Source organism: Macaca thibetana, chromosome 6 (genome assembly GCF_024542745.1).
Source record: "Macaca thibetana thibetana isolate TM-01 chromosome 6, ASM2454274v1, whole genome shotgun sequence".
Lineage (NCBI taxonomy): Eukaryota > Metazoa > Chordata > Mammalia > Primates > Cercopithecidae > Macaca > Macaca thibetana.
In genome coordinates, this window is record NC_065583.1 from 51,866,795 (window position 1) to 51,887,219 (window position 20,425).

Below are 20,425 nucleotides of genomic sequence, written 5' to 3' on the forward strand. Positions count from 1 at the left end.
GGCAGAAGAGAAAGGTAATGAGTTGGGGGCAAGGGAGACAGGAATTCAGTTAAGCAGCCTTTACACTTTTATGGTTACTACTGCTTATTGCCTTTAGAAAGCCTTACCCATGCTTAATCCTAGGCAGCCACATGTAACCTGATGCAGCACAGATGCTTTCCATGTGTGGCAGAGACCTGAACATGTTGTGAATCCCTTAGAGGTAAACTTTGGGCAGGTAAGCTTTGAAGGCAGAGTAATAGCAGGTAATATCTATGTCCACAGTGAGAGTGATAAAGTCCCTGATACTTTATTTCATGTAATTCAGTTTTAAAATTCTCCTGTAATTCAATTTTAAATTGGACTGGAACCTTCCATGGAGGAGAAGAGGAATAAAAAATCAGGGACTACAAATATGGCTAACACCATTTTTTTTTCTATACAACAACTTTATTGTTCAGTAAAACTGTCTTTTTTTTTTGAGATGGAGTCTCATTCTGTCACCCAGGCTGGAGTGCAGAGGCACAATCTCGGCTCACTGAAACCTCTGCCTCCCAGGTTCAAGCGATTCTCCTGCCTCAGCCTCCCAAGTAGCTGGGACTACAGGCGCCCACCACCATACCCTGGCTAATTTCTTATTTTCAATAGAGACAGGGTTTCACTATGTTGGACAGGCGGGTCTCGAACTCCTGACCTCATGATCCACCCACCTTGGCCTCCCAAAGTGCTGGGATTACAGGCGCGAGTCACCACGCCCATCCCAAACTGTCTTTTACTGTACTTTATTTCAAGCATCTTTAAGACAAATACAACAAAATGATATGGCCATATCAAAGAACAATTATCTGACTTTAGGCTCATGGGAAGAAGAGAAAGTTCCTCTTTTATTTCTTGCTTAAGACAGCCTTTGGCTGGGTTGCTTATAGATGAGAAAGGAGTGGGAATGAGGGGTTTAGGAAAGGATATTCTAGAAGGAAGGGCAGGGTGATGACTTGATTCCCCATCTGTATCTACAACCATGTCCCCAGGTATCTGCAGGCAATGGAAGGTAAACTCAGGTTGTCAATTAGCTAGCACAAATTAATAATAACAACAGCCTTTAACTAAGCAACTGTTTATTTCGAGCCAGATACTGTTCATACCTGTTTTGTATTTGGTCCTTTGGCCAGCCCTGTTGGGCAGGTAATATCATTCCTTCTCTGAGAGAATAACTTGCCAGAGTCTGTTAGCAAGTAGCAGTTAGGTTTCAAACTCTGTTCTCTTAGCAGTATTCCCTCTGCTTTCCTAGGGACCCCCAACTAGGCCATGGTTGGCAATATATACACACTAACTGCCACCAGGGGTCATAGCCAATTTGGATAAATTGGATCTAAATGTAATTAATTATGTAACTATGGCCTATCCAAGTTTAATTCTATTAAAATTGCAGCCTGAAACTGGGGCATCATAGATGATTACTGGGGAAATAAGAATAGATTTGAATAAGATATTTCTCTCCTTCCTTTTTTTCTGACTTAAACAGAAATACAGGAAAATAAAACAGAGAATGAATCTAACTCAGTTGGCAGCACAACCAGAAGATTTTTATCCCAGCTACCCAGCAGTTGGTTAAAAAAAAATTATCAGCTCAAACTTTTCTGGTGATTGCAGGAGGATGAGGTGGTAAAGAGTTAACAGTAGTTTTAAAACAAGGTTAATATAGTTTAAGCATGAAAACAAAGCTGCTGACAATTTTTGATACTGTGTGCTCCCTATGAAGATATTTAATGTGGGTTGCATATAGTGACTCTTCTGTGATTATGGTCCTCAGAATTCCTGCTTCCCAAAGGACAAAGCTCAGGCTGGAACTCTTACAAAGCTTTTATAGAACAAAGTGGAGAAGCCAGAATGCCACATCCGACATTCACGTTCTTCAGGACAATTACATTTAATAGTACAATCAACAATGCATTCACACTGCATGTACATTGTTTTTGTTATTTTTTTGGGGGGTTTCAAATGTTTATCAGAAAAAAGTTTAGGAAATTTAAAGTAGCTCTGACTGCTGCAGTTTCCTCAGGTGAAAAAAGTAATAATAGTCACTATGGCAACCAAGATGGAGATGATGGCAAGTAAAATCAGACCCATACGACGAAATTTTGAATGCTTCTCTTGTTTCTCTTCCTTTTTCAATAAAGTGTCAAAACCTGGAGTGTACATGTCTCCCAACCAAAACCGCAGGTCGTTAGGATTTTCCTAAAAGAAAATTCCATGGAGAATATGATTAATCAGTAATCAGTCAGTGTTACAAATTAATTGAGATTGCAGAACAAGACACTGTCATGGGGACTGATGGTCCATATTCACTCTGTCCTGGGCAAGGCTTCAATGTCATGGCTCACATGAGTGATACGAGGCTTCCTTGAATAGCATAAAAATGTAGCTACAGTCTCGGCTGACAAGGAATCCCCTGCAGTTCCAATTTGTAGGTCTGCATCAGGATTAATTAGGAGGCCTTCGTGAGTCTTTAATTAAATTGCTCACATTAGAGGGTCAGAAACACAACAGTGTTTCTATCATGTTGTAGCCAATTTAGTGTTCCTTACATCCTATAAATAGTGCATATAATTCAGCATAGTACGTTGAAATAAAATGAAAATTCTTTGCTTTAGATTAACCTTTGAGGTTTGATTTTGTCTGCATGGCAGGAATAAACATGCTTGGTGGGGTTTTCAGTAAATCCAGAAGCTGACTTCCATGGAAGTAGTAGGACTAAAAGTCGGGAGTCTCTTCCATTACTCTTGACCCACTGATTTTCCTTGTAGAGGGCTGCCACATGTCTGGCATGCAGAGACTTTGTTTGACCTCCTGAAAAAATGACCCATTATATTCTTCCCCACATCAGCTCTTATTTATTCCCCATGTCTCTCTTTCTTTCACAGACTTCATCTTCCCTTCCAGGCCCATAGAATTATCAAGTCAACCTGATCTCCTGTACCTGATAAATCACGTGCAAACTCTATTGTTCATACATAAATAAAAATACTTTTTTTCCTGTTACATCTCTTGCTATGTTTTGGTGCTGTAGATTTGGTGTCTATGCCTTATATACAACAAATTTACAGTGAATACTCAATCTCTGCTTTCACAAACCTACTTCATGCTTCATTATATTTCACCTGCTTTGTTGTAATGGCTTACAGTGGACTGCCCCCTCTCTTTGCCTCTCCAGTCTCAGAAGACTTAAAGTCAGCTGAAATGTGGCACAGCAAGTTTTCTTTCTCAGCATCAGGGGTCAATGAACTAGCTTCAGACTTCCAGGTGCACTGCTGGGAGAGGAATGTGCATGCGTGTATGAATAGAAAGTGAGGATAGATTCTGATTATGGCAAAACAATTCTCCCTAGTACTAGTTTGAACTTCTTAGTTTTAGAAACGCTAAAATGTTAAAATATGGATGATCTGTGAAGAAGGATAATGATGTAAAAATCCTTGTCTACCTCATGCCTATCTTTCATTTTGTGTCCTAATCAGAGGCCTGCACTTCGTAAGTTTAATGCCTCTGTTCTCCACTAAGAACTTCACTCATAGAGACTATTTTGTCTTACATTCTGCTTCTAGCTTTCCTTTGTAATTAAATATGGATTTCTTTACTCTTTTCTGGCTTATAAACTCTTACCAATGTAGAAAAATGGGAGTGACCACAGGGACTTGGGTTTATCGCCGAAAAGTGGTGTCAAGGTTTCAGAAAATAAGTTAGGGGGTCTATGAGATATAGACAGGGGTGAAGATGAAAGTTGAATTAATGAGGTAGAAAAAATTTTAATGAAAACAAAAGTTATGGCTTTTGTTATGACTGGGTAGGGGAGGGAGCAGGTCCTGATTGTAGTAAAACATGACACTCATTGTATTTATGGCTCATTCTTCCTAAACATAACTCATATAATTGTCCAGCTTAAAAAATTACTCCTTATTGCCAATAATCTTCAATTTCATAAGCATAACATTCAAACATTTTCTGGCTTTATTTTCTAGCCTTATTTTCCCATTATTCTATTACTTTACCTGTAGCTCCTATGTTTCTGCCTTTGCTCTTGCTACTCCTGAAAAAAGAGCCTTCCCACTTAGGCAAGCCATCTATACCTTTTGGAATTCTATACATCCTTCAAGCCCATAATAAGTTTGCTTTTTCATGAATTCCTTTTATAATCAAATGTGATTTGTGCCCCCTTCCTATCCTACATGGCACTTTTTCTTTTATATTTTTCTTCTTTTTTTTTTTCAGTGAAACAAAAACTTCTTTTTATTGTATAAAGTAATAACCATTCTTAATATGAAACTTCCACTCAGTGTTGAAGAAGAAATAAAGAAGCACGGAAGTAATAACATGGGATTATCAGAAAACCTGACTGATTGTGCTGCTGCTGGCAATGGTGATGATGGACTAATTACACAAGAAAGAGAAGAAAACCTGAAAAGCAGCAATTTCCTAGAACGGAGAATGAAGAGTATCACAGGTAAGCCTATGGCAACATTTAACAGGAGATAATTATGTGCTATTACACTAATCCTAATTTGGGCTTTTATAGTGAACAAGTTTTATACTTTTACTAGAATATTCAGCCTCACCTGGTAATCAGAAAAATGAAAATCAGCAAACAATGTGTTACCATTTTTTCCAATCATCGATGATTTATTTGAAAAATAACCAGTATTGGCAAATGTGAGGGAAAGGCATTTTCTTTTCTTTTTTTGTGAACTTTTATTTTAGCTTCAGGGTTACATGTGCAAGTTTTCTTTATAGGTAAAGTGTATCATGAGAATTTGGGGTACAGATTTTGTTTTTTAACTTTAAGTTCCGGGATACATGTGCAGAATGTGCAGATTACATAGTTACACTTGTGCCACGGTGGTTTGCTGCACCTATGAACCCGTCGTCTAGGTTTTAAGTCCCGCGTGCATTAGGTATTTGTGCTGATGTTCTCCTTCCCCTTGCCTCTCACCCCTCACAGGCCCCAGAGTGTGTTGTTCCCCTCTCTGTGTCCATGTGTTCTTATTGTTCAACTCCCACTTATGAGTCAGAACACTGCATGGCACTTTCTGTTACCGTTAGTTTCCTTTATCTTGTTCTATAGTTATTGTCTGTTAATTTGCTCAGTTAGATCAACTTTTTGAGGGTAGGGACAGGAACATTCACCTCCATAGTTCCCTTATTTTGCATGTAATCAGCAAAAGGAAGAGGCCCTAACATACAGTCAAGAAATGTTTGTAAAATATATCAATACTTTTTTTTTCTAATAGTAGGGGTGACTTTTTAGATGTCCTTAAGACTCTTGGTAAGGAACGCAAAATTTATAAAAAGAAGAAAGAAGGAAAAAGAAACACAAGCTTATTGTTTCTGTGGAGAGCATCTGTTATGTAAACTTCTCTGGAAAATGGGCTACATAAAAGAGGAGATACATTCAATCTACCAAGAGATTAGGAAACTTCGAAGATTCTGGACAGTGGGTCTTTTGAGTAGCACATATTTGAAATTGTAAAAAGTGTGAGTAGGATTCAAGGAGACAGGGTGCTGTCCTCTTCAAAAAAAAAAAAAAAAAAGAAAGAAAAAAATTCTCGAGTGCTTAAGGTATGGGGCTTAGCACAGATAAACATTTTTGAATGAAGGGTATGTACTTGGAAAATGGCAGGCCTTCCTGGCCCGGGGCAGGTGGAGGCAAGCCAAGACTGGGTAGGAATCCAGTCCATTCAGAAAACAGAGGGCTGCTTCCTTGCTTTTCAGGTATTTTGAAGTTTTTCATGGGTTGGGGTGACACCAGTGGGGGCAAACAAAGAAAGAAAAACTTAAGTTGGATTTAAGCTGGGTGAATGAGTTCATTGCATACTTTTCCTGTGTTGAAATGTTTTTGTTTTGTTTTGTTACTGAGACACAGGAAAATGACCAAAATGTAAATCTTCAATCTTAAATCACTGAGAGAGCTGAGATAAAATAATCTTTGATGAGAACTTCCTTGCACAGTGCCTAACACAGAACACTTAATAAGTATTTTTAAATAAATGTAGACTAGGGAATCAGCTCTTAAGTGTTCACGAACATAAATGTTTAAAAACTAAAAGAAAACGTAATCTTGCAAATTAATTTTCAATAAACCTTTTACCCTCCTGGAAAACCTTTGTTCTGTGCCACATAGTTTTTTTCTTCTCTATACTCTACAGTTGCCAGTAACTGTCGAAACTGTAAAACTCAAAACAAATAAACATAAATACTGACTAGAAGGGAGAAAGAAAAGCCAGGAGCCAAAATGCTCTGAAATCTAGAGATTCTGTGCCTAGTGAAGAATACCTGTCACTTCAATAATGCTTTCTTTTAGGATTATTTGACTGATCTCCCTTATCAGTTGAAGAGGTTGACTCTTAGTCGTGAGTACCTTCAGATGTCCAGAGAGGTTTGTGTGCAGGGAACGTTTGTCATATTCCTCAATGGTCCATGACGGGTTCTTTTTTCTTTCTTCCATAGCTTCCTCCAAACTTAGGTCACCATAGAGTGGGTTATTCTTCATAACTGATGACATGGATGGTGGAGGGCTATCAGCAGTAACAAGGCTCTCTGCACTGGATCCCCTAATTCGTTGACCAGCAATATTCTTCTTTTCCCTCTAAGAGGCAAAGAAAGAAGGCATCTCTTAGCAACGGGCCTTCTGATAGTAGGGAATGCAATGTGAGATAACTGTACCTGATAATGTGCTGATTTTGTGCAGAAACCCAACAGATTAGGACAATGAATGAGGAAAGGATTCTATGATTTCATTTGACCTAGAAATCTAACATCAATTGAGTTTTTCTTTTTGTGTGATCTTGAACAGCTTTACTAATCGTTCATTAAAATGCTATTTTATAACTACAGAGAAAGAGCCTTGTTTACTCTCAAATTCAAATAGTAGAATTCTGAACAAAGCCAACTTTTCTCAGGTTACTTGCATTGAGATTTAATGACATTTTATTTATCTCTATTTTTATATTCCATGACTTATTAAAATAGTATTTAATATTGCTATGTTAATCCAGCAAAGTCAAAATTAAAAGACATTTTAGAGATATGCCTCGACTTTCACAAATACTATCATGGCTCCCGTTTCAGACAGCTTTGAGTTCGAAGCTAACTTAACACTGTATGTGTAATTTAGCATGTGTGTGTGTAAAGGCTGTTATATAGCTCTAATACTGACTTTCAGTTTTTTAAAAACTTTTTTAATTGAAGCATAATATGCATATATAGAAATACATAGCTCTATAAATTCTTACAAACCAAACAAACTCAAGATTCAACATCCAGACCTAGAAACATGACATTACTAGCACACCTCATGCTCCTTTCCAGTCACCCTCCCTCCCCCTGCCCAAAGCATAGCTATAATAGCACCCAAATTCTAACAGCATAGATTCGTTTGGACTCATCTCATATTTTCTATAAATAAAATCATATAATGTGTGCTTTTCTGTGTCTGGCTTGACCTTCAGACTTTTACTTTCTTTTGTTTTCTTCTTAAGTGTATCGAGCTATCATGAAGGTAGAAATTAAAAATGTGTTCATTTTGGAAATTAAAATTTGTTCATTGGTCAAATACAAATTGAGAAGAATCAAAAAGCTTATAGAGTCATGTTTCATTTGTCATGGGACATCAAGAGAGGGATTGCATATAAGTTAATAGTAGATAATCTTTTATCTTTAAAAAGAAGTGGTTCATTTCCTTAATTTACAGATATTTTTCAGTAAATGTATGTCATGTATTTTAGACACCCAAAACAGAGAATATTTAATAGGAAGTTTATTCTTCTGAGTCATATTTATGATTATCTGATGCTGTCAACATTTGTTGGTATATAGGTCATATTAATTTATATTATATAAGCTAAAGTTGTAAACTGTTAAATGTAGTTTCCTTCTGAAATGGCTAGGAGGAAAAAAAATCATCTAGATAAAATCATTCCCATTCTCTTCGGTGTTGGATTTCCCTAATTTTCTTAATCCATGCATTTTTCACATTCTTAGAGCTCAACTTGCAGACACCTCTCTGACTTTAATAGGTCCTTGGTCTGCTCAAAGTCAATTTATATTCTTTAAAACTGAAGTTTGCATTGAAATAATAAATCTTCTTGGCTTAGCATTTATCTCAAAGATAGATTGCTTGAAAAGTAATGTTTCTGAATTAAGCAAAAGTAATTTGATAAGAAATGTAAATGGTATGAGCTTAGCATAATTTTTACTTATTTTTTTTCTTCAAGGCTAGGCATCTTTGATCATCTCTGAAGAGGGATAATTCTCCTGACATTGACAAATTGGCTTTGTCAGATTGTTTTCTACACTGTTGGTTAAGTTTCTTAAATAAGAAAGATCTATACATGAAAATACAGTTTTGGGGAGATCAAGAAAAAAAGTACACACTCTATTACAATGTATATAGACTTAGAAAATCTAATGTGTAAAAATAGCAAAAAATATTCAGAGATACATTTTAAAAGAACATTCAAGCTCTTATTTCTAGACGATATTTTTGAAAGTTGTGAGGTTTATTATAGAGCATAGTACTATTTATTTTTGCACTGCATGTGAATTTTATGTCTGAGAGACAGGCGAAGAAAAATTAACAGTATAAATTTATTATGAATTTAATCACACAATAAGCAATACTGATTTTGGTTGAGCTTTTATTTGAATCTTGATAAATTTTTTAAAATAGCTTTCAGAACATCAACAACAAAAATCCCTTCACTCTACCACACAAGAAAGAATACATTTACCGCAGGAAAACTCAACAGTAATTCAATTACTTTAATTACTTGGGCACTAAAATAAATTACATTTTAACATATTTATTTAAAAAAGGTAACACTTCAAAACCTACCTAGGCTTTTCTGTATTAAGCATAACTTTGTTCATTTATCATTTATACACTTTAATCATTATATACTCTATGTGAAGTAAACTACAATTCAATAAAGAGAGATAGAAGGCATTTTTGAACAAATAAAATTAAGTGTACAAAATTAATAGGTTATTGTAAAAACTCTAAAAAATATAATTCAGGAAGAAGAAAGTTGATAACAGATGTTTAAGATACAAGAGAAATTTGAGAGAGAAAGAGAGAGAGAAAGAAAAAAAACTGATAAATGTGTCTGTGAATCCAGGCAAGCATTGATTTAGGTGAAATAGAGATAATAGTAATAATCACTAATTTGTGAATTTTAAAGTAAGAGAAATGAATACACTGGAGTATAGTAAGTTTAACACAGATTTTTTAATTATAAATTTTTAAGAAATAATTTCAGTGAGGATATAGAGATATTGCTAACAAGCAAAGAAACAATGTACAGCTTCTAAGTCACCAGAGCAGTAGGAAAAAGATGAAGACTAATCAATCTTTAAAAAGGCTCAAAAAAGGCCAGGCGCGGTGGCTTAAGCCTGTAATCCCAGCACTTTGGGAGGCCGAGACGGGCGGATCACGAGGTCAGGATATCGAGACCATCCTGGCGAACACAGTGAAACCCTGTCTCTATTAAGAAATACAAAAAACTAGCCGGGCGAGTGGCGGGCGCCTGTAGTCCCAGCTACTCGGGAGGCTGAGGCCGGAGAATGGCGTAAACCCGGGAGGCGGAGCTTGCAGTGAGCTGAGATCCGGCCACTGCACTCCAGCCTGGGTGACAGAGCGAGACTCTGTCTCAAAAAAAAAAAAAAAAAAAAAAAAAAAAAAAGGCTCAAAAAAAAGAATACAGGTGGAAAATCTCAGAACCATAGAAAAACAATTATAAATAATCTCATTAAATGTAAATGGAATAAACTCCCTATTGCAGTGACAGAGATTGTCAGATCAGATTTTTAAAAAAGAATTAAATTATAAAATATTTACAACAGAAATGCCTAAAATATAAAGATTCGGAAAGAATTAGAATAAAAAAATATAAAAATTTATACTAGGCAAATATAAACAATGAGAACTGGGTGTTGTGACTGACGAAATGCTCACTCATTTTGTTTCCACTTTCTAAGCACGGAGGATATCTGCTTTTCCTAATCTGTTTTTGATTTTATATTGGGGCCACATGTTTTATGTCTAATAACAGGTGGATGAAAGACCATTTCCAAGTCTGCCCCTTGAAATCTTCCACATGATTTTGGCTCACTTTCTTTTTTTATGACACTATACACATCTCAGGACTCTTGTGAATGTGCTCTATATAGCAGAAGATGATTATACACATGTGATGATATATATATACACACACACTAGGTGATACATATGGCATATATAATATATTCATATACCATTATGTATAAATATACACACATATATGTATGTGTGTATATACATATATGTTTGCATGTATATATATATTTTTACTGGGTTAAGCCTCACTAGATGCTCAGCAGACCTAATGAAACTCAAGTTTGGCCAGTAAAATTCCTTGCAAGATCCTTGGCTTAACCTTTCCCTTTCTTATTTAAAGCTTAATAGAGATTCTGATATTGTAGAGCCTCAAGAAGGAAGGAGCTTGGATTCTACTCAGAAGTGAGTCTCCTAGGACATCTATAACATATACATCGGGCCTTGTGTGAATGAAACATATATTAAGTCACTAAACATTTTGGTATATTTGTTTCCATGACATATCTTAGCTAGACTAACCACCAAGACACACACACACACACACACACACACACACACACACACACACTAGACAAAATAGACATGGTCAAAAACTTTGCTAGATTTAAAGAAGGTTGCTAGAAAATGAATAAAGTTAGTTAACATTAGTAAAATATTGTTATTCTAAACTTGTATGCATCTAATAAAATAGTCTCAACATTTATAAAACAAAACAATTACATGGAGAAATTTATACATGTAAATTTCTCAAGCATGCAAAACCATCATTAAGAATTAAGAACCTGGATGAGATTGGAGACTATTATTCTAAATGATGTAACTCAGGAATGGAAAGCCAAACATCATATGTTCTCACTGATAATGTGGGAGCTGGGCTATGAGGACACAAAGGCATAAGAATGATGCAATGGACTTTGAGGACTTGGAGGGAAAGTGGAAGGGGGTGAAGGATAGAAGAGTACAAATACGGTGCAGTAGATACTGCTTGGGTGATGGGTGCACCAAAATCTCATAAATCACCACTAAAGGACTTACTCATGTAACCAAATACCACCTGTACCTCAATAACTTATGGGGGAAAAAAAGGATAAAGAAGATGTGAGCCATAAAATCAAAAGGTTTGTTCAAGTGACATATATAGATATCTTTATTAAACAATTGAAAATATTCGTTTTAAAAATATACACTGAAAATTTTACAAAATTGATAACATCTTAAATTCCAAAACAAATTTCAAAGATTCAGTATTACGTGGACCATGCTTTCCGACCATTGACAACTTAGTTATAAATCTAGAAATCATTATCAAAAACATAAAATAACACATTCTGCTGACATTTAAAAATACATTTCAAAGAAATAATAATAAACATTTTAAAATTTAGGACAGAATGAAAGTGAGAAATGCTACATTCCAAAATTGTTGGCTGGATCTGAAATGGTATTTCGAGAGAATATTATGGGCACATATGCTTGCATTATAAAGCAGAATGAGAAAATTAATGAGGTAGTAAGCATGAATTCAATGTCTTAAAATTAAAGCCATTGAATTAATATAATAAAACAGTCAACATGAAATCATAAATATAAAGACAGAATCAATACATATTAAAGAGAATAAGTATATACAATGGAGAAGATAAAGCTGAAAGCTATTTCTTTGGAAAAATATTTAAAATATCTCTGGCAATACTGCTCAAGAAAAATAATAGAGACACAAAACCACCCAGTTAGGAATGGAAAGGGGAACTGACAAGAGACACAGCAGAGATTAAGAAACAATCAGAAAATAAACTGAGCGACTTTAAACATTTATGTGCAGTTGGACAATTTCTTACATAATGTAACTTACCAAACTTATTGAGGAAAAAATAAAAAAATTAACAAACCTGTGATAATTTGACTAGTCGAATCAATAGTTTTAAATCTCCTCCAAACATACACATTTAAGAACAGCAGGCCAGAGGGTTTTACAGTCAACTTCTATAATTCTCAAAATACATAATTTCTTAGTCAAATTCTTCCAGAAAATAGGAAAAGGAACAATTCCCAGCTCACTTTTGAAATTAGTATAAACTTCAGATGAGGGCAGTAAGTAAAAGAAAAGTATAAGCCAATTTCTGTTATACACATAAATGCAAAATTATAAATGCAATATTGCTGAACAGAATACTACAATATGTACAAATTATATGTAACAAGATAAAACAGATTTTTACCAGGGAAAGATGTTATGCCAACAGGATGGTTTAATATTAGAATACTAATGAAATTTACCACATTAACAGGAAAAAAAAACATTAAATTTTACAATAGGCCAGAAAAAGACTTTCAAAATATTCAAACATATTCAAAAAAAACACTCTCAGTGAACTAGAACTGGTAGAAAATTTTCTTAAGCTAATTAAGGGAATGGGCCCCAAACTTACAGAACACAATTTACTTAATGGTTTAATATTAGAAACACTTATTTTAGTTTCAGAATTAATACAAGGATGCTAGTAATCACAATGTCCATATAATTTTGCAGTGGAAGTTCAAAGCAATGCAAAAATAATAGAAACATAAGTAGATAAAAGAAATAGGGTTATAAATAAACAAATAGCAGATGACATGGTTATCTACAGGGATGTTTATGGGGAAAATAAGAGATTTTACTTCCTGGATTCAAAATCAGTATGTAATGATCTATTGTATGCATGAGTAATGCTCTATTATAAAACATGACTTAAAACATACTATTATCAAGAGAAAAAATAATATAAGTATTTAGATATAAACCTAGCAAATTATATGGAATAGTTCTTTGTGGAAATTAAAGATATTATTGAAGGCCATATGAAGAACTGAATAAATAAAATGATACATCATGTTCATGGATGGAGAGAATCAAGGTCATGACGATTTCTGTTTTCTGCATTGTGATCTGTACATTCAGTGTAATCTTTATCATAATCTTAGTGAAAACAAGGCATTTTGTGTATATTTCCTATGTGAGCACATAGACAAACTTTCCCAGAAAATCAGCTCTTTTGTGAACATACCATTTTTGTTTTAAATTGCCAGAATGGAAAGCTTTGTAAAGCACATATTTCACTGTGTCATTCTTTTGCTTTAATTTTTCACTGATTCTTCAAAATTTTCGGGATAAAATTCAAAATCATAGACAAAGCCCACGGACCCTCTGGTGTGATCCAGGTTTCTCTGAAACCTCATCTCCTGCCTTCTCCTGCATATAACCAGGGCTCTTGGTGCTCACAGGTGGTGTTATAACATTCAACGAACCCTTAATATAGGCTTTCATGCCAGAGACATTTGGATCTCAACTAAGAACAGTTTGTTGGAGCAATTAGGGTGTTGTTTTTGGAAATACACCATCCAAAGCCAATTCCCTAATCCTATAAATTTAGTATAACTTGGTACCCTGAGGAACTTGATGATGCTATCAGTCTACTTCCTAGATAATATATGCACCTGCAGAGTACCACATTGTCATCCAATATAAGCTTAGAAAGGATAGACTATTGTATTGTGCAGCTTTCCTTTTCTCTCTCTCTCTCTCTCTCTCTCTCTTTCTTTCAATGGAGTCCCGCCCTGTTGCCCAGGCTGGAGTGCGATGATGTGATCTCGGCTCACTGCAATCTCCACCTCCCGGGTTCAAGCAATTCTCCTGCCTCAGCCTCCTGAGTAGCTGGGATTACAGGTGCATACCACTAAGTTCAGCTAATTTTTTGTATGTTTAGTAGAGATGGGGTTTCACCATGTTGGCCAGGCTAGTCGAACTCCTGATCTGGTGATCCACCTGCTTCGGCCTCCCAAAGTGCTGGGATTTTTTTTTTTTTTTAAACAAAGCCTTGCTCTGTTGCCTGGGTTAGAGTGCAGTGGCACGATCTTGGCTAACTGCAAGCTTTGCCTTCCAGCTTCAAGCGTTTCTCATGTCTCAGCCTCCTGAGTAGCTGGGATTACAGGCCATGCCATCACGCGAGGCTAATTTTTGTATTTTTAGTATAGATGGGGTTTTGCCATGTTGGCCAGGCTGACCTTGAACTCCTGGCCTCAAGTGATCTGCCCGCATTGGCCTCCCAAAGTGCTGGGATTAGTGTGAGCCACGGCGCCCGGCCCCTGCACTGTCTTTTTCAAAATAATAAATGGAAGATTGAAAATAGAGACAGTTTTAGGAAGGCATGACGTGTGTTCAGAGATAGAAGAAATACAGTTATACACAAAAAAAACCCATGATAAAAAGGAAAGACATTGAAATTTATGGGAAAAAAAGAGTGTGATTGGATTGGAAAAGAGTGCAGAAAGGTGATTAGGAAATACATTCAGTAAATGACATTGTCTAGAAATCAATGGAAGAGCAGCATCTCACCCTTAGCCTTTCCCTCCATCTCACGGGTTTAGTTTGGAATGCTCCTTGGTTGTGAAACTGATGTGATAGAAGCCAGGAAAAGATATAACAAAGGAGTTAATCTGAAAATATTCTGACGTACAACTGCTAATTAGAAAATTAAGGCCCACCACAATAGATGAAAAAAAAAAAAAAGACATACATTTTTCTTTCTTGCCCTTTGAATTTTTTAAAAAATTATACTTTAAGTTCTGGGATGCATGTACAGAATGTGCAGGTTTGTTATACAGGTATACATGTGCCATGGTGGTTTGCTGCACCCATCAACCCATCCTCCAGGTTTTAAGCCCTGCATGCATTAGGTATTTGTCCTCATGTTATCCCTCCCCTTGCCCCCCCTGACAGGCCCTGGTGTGTGATGTTCCCCTCCCTGTGTCCATATGTTCTCACTGTTCAGCTTCCACTTATGAGTGAGAACATGTGGTGTTTGGTTTTCTGTTCTTGTGATAGTTTGCTGAGAATGATGGTTTCCAGCTTCATCCATGTCCCTGCAAAGGACATGAACTCATCATTTTTTATGGCTGCATAGTATTCCATGGTTTATATGTGCCACATTTTCTTTATCCACTCTATCACTGATGGACATTTGGGTTGATTCCAAGTCTTTGCTGTTGTGAACAGTGACTCAATAAACATACATGTGCATGTATCTTTACAGTAGAATGATTTATAATCCTTTGGGTATATACCCAGTAATGGGATTGCTGGGTCAAATGGTATTTCTGGTTCTAGATCCTTGAGGAATTGCCACACTGTCTTCCACAATGGTTGAACTAGTTTACATTCCCACCAACAGTGTAAAAGACTTACTATTTCTACACATCCTCGTCAGCATCTGTTGTTTCCTGACTTTTTAATGATCACCATTCTAACTGGCATGAGATGGTATCTCATTGTGGTTTTGATTTGTATTTCTCTAATGACCAGTGATGATGAGCTTTTTTTCATGTTTGTTGGCTGCATGAATGTCTTCTTTTGAGAAGTGTCTGTTCATATCCTTCACCCACTTTTTGATGGGATTGTTTGAAAACCACATATTTTATCACATTTTTAAAAAATCAGCCTTTTTTTCATTACTTGTTTTATAAAGCGGTTGGCAGAAGTATTTGGAATACATTTCTAAATGCCTTCATCAGATACATCCCCCAAATTATTTTAACAGTTAGAAACATTAGGTTTTGGTGAATGTTTCTTCATTGCACTGACATAAAATTTGTTGTGAAGCTTCTTTATTTCTTTGGTGAAAGAATTAACGAGAAGTATAAATATAATAGAATCAAATAATATCTGTGTATACTCTCTGCAAATATGGGTGACCTGAGTATCTGCATAGATGGGAATTACAATGTCCCTGGTTACTGAATCAACTGAGACCATCACTGCTTATTTTCCTAGATTGAGGCCAGGTATGGTGACTCATGCCTATAATCGAGCACTTTGGGAGGCCAAGCGGGGTGGATAGCTTGAGGCAGGAGTTCGAGACCAGTTTGGCCAACATGGTGAAACCCCATCTCTACTAAAAATACAAAATTAGCTGGCCTGGTAGCGGGTGCCTGTAATCCCATATACTAGGGAGGCTGAGACACGAGAGTCGCTTGAATCTCCAGAAGTTGCAAGGAGCTGAGATTGTGCCACTGCACTCTAGCCTGGGTGACAGAGCGAGACTATGTCTCAGAAAAAAAAAAAAAAAAGATTGAATGGTATTGCTTTAGCTCATATAAAAATGGCCAAGAGAATTTCCTCTGAAAATGGAAAGTGAATTTTAAAAATTAAACAATAAATCATTGAGAGTAAAATGATACCTATATTTAAGAATTCAACGTGACATTTCCAATCTAGGGAATGTCTGTTTTAACTCCTGGGTTACCCTGAGTTTGAAGGTAATGACTGCAGGTTAAGTGTTTTGCCATTCCATAAAGTAGTCTATATCCTAAACACCATGCACTTGTGTGGTGTGGGATGAAAGGATCAGTTGACACAACTCTGGAGTTTGTGTAGATTTCATGTGGTATTATATCTACTGCTTGGGTTAGTCACACAGGTTGACATATCTATTGAGTACATTCCCTCAACCACCATGTGCACACATATACACATACCCCTTCATCCACAATATTTATAAAATAACGGAAATGGAATTATTTGCTAATAAATTCTAATGAAAAGATAACTTTAATACATTTTGAAATACTGGTATAAATAACAATACATATGTACATACTTCCATACATATTCTTGATCTTTTATAGGAAAATCTGGCTCTCAATTGCTTTTACTTCATATTTCATTTTCTCTCACTTTTAAGGAAATATCTAAAATAAATATTATCCTAATACTGCAAGTGGAAATACTGAGGCATGAATGAAGGGCCATGATAGATGTCTCTAAAACTGGTTTATTGTGACTTTGAGATAAGAAACCAAGTTTCTAATTTCTTTATTCCATGTTCTTCCCATTGACTTACTGACTCCCCAGTGGAGTGAGAGCTTTATATTAAGAGCTACTCGGTAGCCACCACCTTATGTGTGCCTAACACCTCAATATACTTGTATATTCAGTGTCTTCTTTCATGGAATGGTATTGTGGTATCATGGCAAATATTTAAAACTTCTATATGGCTATTTCTATGACATTTATTATTTTATCCAATGAATATATCAATCATGGATTTTAAGATCCATCCCCAAAAGAGAATTATTTACTGATGCATTGCAAAATGAAGTGGTGAATATCGTTGTTGTTACTCATATTTTGTGCCACACCTACCTGATTACCTGAATTTGTACTTGATGTACTGTCCTGCCTCTCCACTCCATGCATTATTAATTGGCCAGTTAGTACACTGGCCTTCACTACATTTCTTCTTAGGCTAAAAGGATAACTAAATCAAGTTTATTTGAAGTTTATAATGTTAACACCACATATTCAAAGACCTATGAAACAGAAGTTTACCTCTTTGGTTTTTCTTTGAATAACTATTTCCACCCAATGGGGCCTGTAGAAAAAGTTGCCTTTTAAAAATTGGCATTTCATTTAGGTTTAGGAACAACATTCAACAGAGTTTTAAACTGTGAAGTTCCACATGAAGGAAATAGGTCAACTTCAGTACCAAACAAAAGATGTTAGATCAATGTGTTCCAACCTCAAAGGAATTTACTGGATATGTTTTCTTAGACTAAACTGCATAGCATAGAAGGGCCAAGTTTTCTGAACTGATTTTTGAATCATTTTATTCTATGTTATAAACAATAAGGAGGAAAAAGGAGCAATTTCATTTCATTTCATTTAAAACTAAAAAAAAAAAAAGCATATCTACAAATACAACAGCAACAACATGGCTGGGTATGAAATGGCAGAAGGGTTTGAGGATTACCAAAGAGACTGATGCAAAATTTAAAAAATGCCAGTTGTCATAATAGGCTGCCTTACAATGGAAATAAATTAAAATCCTTATAGGTGGAGGAAACACTTACATAATCATTTGAGTGTACTTGCTTTTGAATGATCTCATGATAAAGGTCCCGAGGAGCCCACAAACATACCACAAAGGAGTCACTTTACACCAGGGCTCATGAGTAGCAACTGTTCTTAAAAGAAAACAAATTTCTGTTCAGGGAATTTGAGCCACTCCAAAGGATTTAATGACTTGCAGGGGTTTGTAGGTCAGTCACATCTGTTCTGTAATGAAATGCTTCTTCCTGTTTCTAAATTGACTAACTCTTAACCCCATTAGCCTTCATGTCTTAAAGCAAAGATTATTCCTGTTTCATTAGCTGTGCAACAGTTAGGGCCTTTATGTTTATTCCAGCAGATGGAACTCATCACAGTTTTATTCTTCTCTTTTGGTCAGCGAAAAGAAGGAAAATGCAAAAGAAAAGAGAAATAAAACCTGCATTTTGTTTGAAGGTCTAATTGGTATTCCTTGTCCACACGGACACCTGTGGAAAATAAGAATATCTACAATAATAGCTAGCACTTTTTCAAGGTGGAGAGTTCGCTGTATTTTTTCCCTTCAATAATTAGGTTTCCATTGTTCTGTTCTCTAAGTCTTCTGTGTATGCTATGACAGGGAGCTAGTCCAAGGGAAGCAGAAGCAAGACCTCCAGCTGTTTTAGAGGCTTGTTTATGCCCACAATGTAAACTTCTGATGCTTTATGCTTAGATTACACCAAAGATAGAGATGGGAGTTTTTCCCCCAAAGTCTTATTTGTGTATATAACAATTATTTTGAAAATTTTTGAAGGGAAGGAGTAAAGGAGGGCCACCTGAAATTTAAAATGAAGACAGGCAGAGAAGCTAATGCTTGGAAGGGAATTAATGAATGAGAGAATTCATTTATTTTATAAATAAAGAAAAGTTCCTAATGTTAAGGAAGAGAGAAAGACTAAGTTGGAAGACAGAGTAGCCACCTTGTACTCTGCTCCTATAGGCTTCTTTTTGCAGAAATGGTGAAATGGCAGATGGCGAGAAAGAAACAAGCCCCCATACCCATATTTTTGTGCCATTCGATCTTACCTGTGAGTAGACAAGGTTTTGCCAGTGTTGTGCAGCAGGATAATTTCCACCCGGAAACCTCGCCATGCTGGCCTGAAGGAGGGCTGAGCTCCTCGTTAAAGACTTTATGTCAAGCTGCAGGAATTTGTCAGGATGGTTGTTATTTGGCAAAACAGAGAGATCCATGTCTCCCTTCACCTACAGTGGAAAACAAAGGCAGGCAAAGCTGCTCCTGTCAGACTCCTCCATTATTAATGTGCCTGAGGATGCTCCGACCGGCATCTGAAACCAGGCCTCTCAGCTGCACACAGTCACTGCTCTCAAAATGATACGTCAATGCACAGGGACGAAGAAACAAAGCAGCACACTGCCCTACCTTTCTCACACACATGTACACTGAGGGTGCTTGACTGGAACAGATGGGGCTGTACTCATTAAAATTAATAGGATGACAGAATTAGATATGTGTAGCACTGAATGTCTCTTCATTCAGAGTTAGAAATGACAATTTAAGGGAAACTATTGTTTGAATAAAGGCTGCCAGAATCTCAGTGTTCCAACCCGCAATGTGGAGCACAGGAAACAGTCACGTATAGATAGACAGTGCTTGACTTTTCTCTTTGAACATTGCTGAGCTAACACAGCTGACCAGGCCCTGCCTCCGCAGCCTCACATGTGATACTCGGGATTATGTTTCTTCTCATGTTTTGACCCCCAGAGCCTCAACTCTTGTGAAACCTAACCAGGTTTAGGTTGTCAGCTTTGTTACGGAGAGGGAAATGGCAAGAATTTGCTTTATAGTTTGCTACAGTAATGTAGTGCCCCAATCTACTACCTTGACCCATTCACTATCTTAGGTCCCCTTGGCTCTGTTCCCAGCTGTATATGCTCTTAACAACGTGCTTTGGTGTTCACACGGCACGTTTGGACCGCCCAAAAAACATGGCTGCTGGATTTGGATGACACGCTCTTCTAAGTGAACCCATCTGCTGTTAAGAGAGCCAAGGTGGTGGGAGTGAGTCTGTGGGCAGCTGTAGCCAGCCAGCAAGTTGTGATGACTTTAATGGAGATATGTTCTCTCTTTACAAGGGACTCTGCTTTAGGTGACCCATACTTCTCACTGAGAAAGTATGGATTTCCATCTGGAGGGAGCAGAAACTTTCCCACTTGTGAGAAGGCAAAGGATAGATATATTAGCAGTTTCTAAAAGACATAGGTTGTCTGTTAATTTCGCATCTCTATAAACCCCTCTGACTCAGCAGGAAAGTTTCTCTTCCAGGGGCAGTGGGGTTACATGTGGAATGTATCAGCACTAGATCTCAGAAGAGTGCCATACAGCTTACAAGAGTCAGCAGCCAGGATGTTCTTGAATCAAGCAAGACACTGGAGAGTACTTACCT

General features: G+C 36.6%; 1 protein-coding gene across 1 annotated transcript; it reads right to left on the reverse strand.

The window, feature by feature from the left end:
- Positions 1-809: 809 nt before the first annotated feature.
- Positions 810-19,404, reverse strand: MINAR2 (membrane integral NOTCH2 associated receptor 2). Its single transcript, XM_050793607.1, has 3 exons — positions 19,047-19,404; positions 6,386-6,613; positions 810-2,214 (listed from the first exon to the last, which is right to left on the reverse strand). Exons 1-3 carry the CDS (start codon positions 19,209-19,211, stop codon positions 2,035-2,037), a joined length of 573 nt encoding a protein of 190 aa, XP_050649564.1. The 5' UTR covers positions 19,212-19,404; the 3' UTR covers positions 810-2,034.
- Positions 19,405-20,425: the final 1,021 nt, after the last annotated feature.